General features: G+C 31.3%; 1 protein-coding gene across 1 annotated transcript; it reads right to left on the bottom strand.

Moving 5' to 3' along the window:
- Nucleotides 1–996: 996 nt before the first annotated feature.
- LOC143057409 (uncharacterized) lies at nt 997–2,912 on the bottom strand. The gene has a single exon (XM_076230713.1). The coding sequence runs from the start codon at nt 2,794–2,796 to the stop codon at nt 1,003–1,005; it is 1,794 nt and encodes a 597-aa protein (XP_076086828.1). The 5' UTR covers nt 2,797–2,912; the 3' UTR covers nt 997–1,002.
- Nucleotides 2,913–3,867: the final 955 nt, after the last annotated feature.

Raw genomic sequence — 3,867 nt, 5'->3', positions numbered from 1 at the left:
GACACAAGTTCAAAGTGAGGGTTATGCCTTGCAGTTTTAACATCTCTGGCTACTCATGTGGCACTCATGGAGTTGTTCATGTAAATGTCGCTGACGCATGAATCTACAAAGCACAGTCTTCATTTTTTTTTTAACTTTCGTAGGATAACCTTTTAATCTTAATGTATTTGTTTGCACTCTTATTGACCTTAATTAGCAATATAAAATCTCATCATTTTAGAATAGAAATACATATTGTTAGCAAACTCTTTTCTCATTCGGAACAATTGTAAAATTACATTACACAATATACACATAATACTGATATTTTTTTTATAATTTGGACTGGAACAAGACTGAAACAACATTAAATATCGGCAGTTCAAATCAATAAGACACAAATTTTCATAAACAAACTCTATCACTAATTAGTAAATACTGTATATATAAATGCTAACTGTAGTTTAAGTAAATATAGTAGCTAGTAAACAAAAAAAATCCTTCTCATTTCGTCATTTTTATTTGACATTTTTTCCTTATTTTTTGGTCATTTTTATCTATTAGATCTGTTTGATTTGTTCACACGTTATTGTCAATATGGTGAAACTGTATGGGTCTGTAAGTAAGAAGTTATGCTATCTATAAAACCCATGTTCTACATAGGAAAATGTCATTACCAAGTCAGGAATATAACAGTTGTTATCAATTCGTTCAATGTGTTTGAGCTTTTGATTTTGCCACTGAATTAGAGACTTTCCATTTTGAATTTTGCTCGGAATTCGATATATTTGTTATATTACTTTTGAATACGGCTATATTTTAAATAGTCTGTTGTTCTCCGTAAATCCTATATAACATGTATACAGAATACAAACAACTTCACTATTTTCATTACATGACGTTGTATTAAAAACATATTAGCTTGTATATTTCAACTGATTAAATGAATTTTATTATGCATAGTTATTCTGAAATGTCATCAATGAATTCATAGCAATGCTGACTGATACAATACAATAAGTCTCACACTAAATCCATCATTGCCAGTCGTTGAAAAGAACAATTCTTCAATTGATCAGGATAAACATCTATTGATCTGACAAATGCCTCTCTAGCTGATTCTCTATCTCCTATTATTAAAAAAGCTACTCCAAGACAGTGGTAGGCGTTAGCTTTGTTCATATTACCCGAAATAAGATAATCCTCTTCTATTATTAGACGAAGGTTGCCTAGTGATTCCTGACAATTTCTGACATTGTGCAGACGATAATGACACAAGAATGTAAGGAAATGGAGATATACTACTGTCGGTAGGATAAAAGACCCATTATGAGCATCCATTTTAATTTCGTCCGGAATAAGTTTAGATTTTTTAACAAAAACTACAAAAGATATAAATATAATTCTTAGGATGCGAATTATTTTTAATTTCCTAAATGTGTTGAAACGGAATAGTTCTCTATGTAAGTGAGATACATTTGTATCGTGATATAGTTTTTCTGCTGTACATTTTAGGAGTGAATATGACAGAACATAAATAGCTTTGTTGTATTGTTTCTTCTTGTAGAATAATGACGCCAACATCAACCAGCCAGTTACAGCATCTTGGTGGGTACTTTGTAGTAGATAACACAGACATTGTTTGTATTGAATATATTTGTATTTGTTGCTATGTAATATGAATATCTGCATGGTTTGTGCAGTGTTATAACACAATTGAGTGTAATTGAGTAAAGAAATGGATCTTAATTTCTTTGTTCGACATGAAAATAGTAGTTGAGAATGTCGTACATAATCCTTTTGTTTTGCATTTTGCATATTTATAAGTACCTTGGATTTAATTAATTTCCCAAAATCACTGAACAACAAATCGACATTGAACGTTGCTCTACATGACAACGACATAATGGATATTTGTGGTGAAAAAAAGATACATCGCCATCCATAATCAATTAACATATATAATGTTTTTAATAATGCTGTCCTTCCATGTCCAATAATCTTATTTTCAAAAAGGTTGTTTTCTGGAATAAAGTAATGTGGACACATCGAGTATTCAACACAATATACAAGTCTCTTGAAACATCTCATAAAGCAAGGAATCAAATTATCTGGTTTCCACACCGATGTCGGTATTTCTTCAGATATCCAGAATATGATAGTCTTGACAAAGTATGAACAAAGTAAAGCATTACATCCACGAGACTTATCTATAACATCTTTGAGCAGAATTTTCATTAGAGCATAACACGAAAACTGTGTATGAGTAAAAGAAGTTATCAAAAATTTTTCACCAACAGAGAAGGATATACGCCATAACAAGTCCTCATTTAGACTTGCATCTGTGCCAATAGGTACAAACAGGACACCGTGATCAATAACTTTCTTTTTAACCTCACTGGTTGGCCAACAGTTATTTGATCTAGTAGTCCATTTTGAAGCTGGAGTAATCCATGACTTGGAATGTAAACAAGATGCAAAGTCAAATGTTCCTGTTTTATCTGATAAGCACGGTCCATGAATAACTGGAAGACTATCAGAACGAAGAGACTTCTTATACAATACACTTGACAAAAATAACTGACGGTCAACACTTCGGCACTTCAACATTATTTTCGCATTTCCTTTCATCAGTCGTAAATATGCAAAGCCAGGTTTCACATTGGCAGTGTCTAATAAAAAGTATGCTTTATAAAAAGGACAAGTATATAATTTTGTTTGCTCTGTTATTTCTAAATAATGTATTACAAACATAGTATCTATGTCACTACCTTTTAATTCTAGTCCTTCACCAAAACTACCACTGGTTATTGTCATAACGTGTTCATTGCTAGATATGCGGTCATTGAATGTGTTAATCAATCTGATCAGTGTTACGTACTCTTCTGATCCGACAATATTCCTACATAGGTAATCATACAGACAGAAGGATGAAATTGATTCGGAGTTACCTGATAATAAGGAAGAAGAAAGGTATTGTATGTGTAAATCCGTAAAGAACGTACTCAATTATTCAGATTAACTGTAATATAAGCGCCTCGTCGTTTTATTTGAGGCCATATATATGATACAATATTTAAACGTTATTACGGTTCTGACATCAAGGGATCCCTAGAAATCTTTTATAACTTAAAGAGGAAATTGATGTGCATGGAGGGACGCAGCGATCATCGGCAGGAAAACTGGAAATCTTTGAAACTTATAATTGAAGTCAATCACGCATCGCTTCATTTGAGACTTTAATTTAGTACCTGAAAATTGACAACTTAAAACAAGCATCGATATCGGTGAGTTTTTTGTTTGTAAAGTACCATTCGTTTTCTGTAAAATATTAATGCTAGAACATCTATCATGACTATGTCAATATTCTGTCAGTAGGTTATCGTTTGGAATTTGAGTTCTGTGTATGATATTTTTGTTGAAAAAGCGATACTTTTTATTAATGTTTGTACAATTTAAAACACTGAAATCTCACAAGCTGTCCTCAGCTTTTATATTTTTATAATTACTGCTTCCGAAATACATCGTCATGTAGGTTTTTTCACGAAAAGGTTTATATAATATGCGACACATAATCAAAATTAAAAGAAAATAAAATTACTTAGAGACTACTTACCGGCCATTATAAAACGTTTGTTTTGAAAAACGCAAATTTGATGATAATATCAATGACTGCCACCTTTTTGCAATTAAAAAAATACAGATCTGTGAATACACAAAAAAAAAGGATTAATTTTTATGACAAGCTAAATATTTAACGTCATTTTTATATGAGTTATTTGAATTGAATTGTAAAACGCATTATGAAACTATGATTAAATGTTTAAATTTGATAAAACATAAGGTTTTGAAAGCTCTCCAACGCGTGGATTCGGTTTAGAAATTCAA

Source organism: Mytilus galloprovincialis, chromosome 13 (assembly GCF_965363235.1).
Source record: "Mytilus galloprovincialis chromosome 13, xbMytGall1.hap1.1, whole genome shotgun sequence".
In the NCBI taxonomy this organism is placed as follows: domain Eukaryota; kingdom Metazoa; phylum Mollusca; class Bivalvia; order Mytilida; family Mytilidae; genus Mytilus; species Mytilus galloprovincialis.
The sequence above is the reverse complement of the archived record's forward strand: the minus strand, read 5'-3'. Positions and strand labels throughout refer to the sequence as shown.

Excerpts from the sequence above, each read along its gene's own strand:
- LOC143057409 (XM_076230713.1), bottom strand. The coding sequence starts at position 2,796 with ATGACAATAACCAGTGGTAGTTTTGGTGAAGGACTAGAATTAAAAGGT.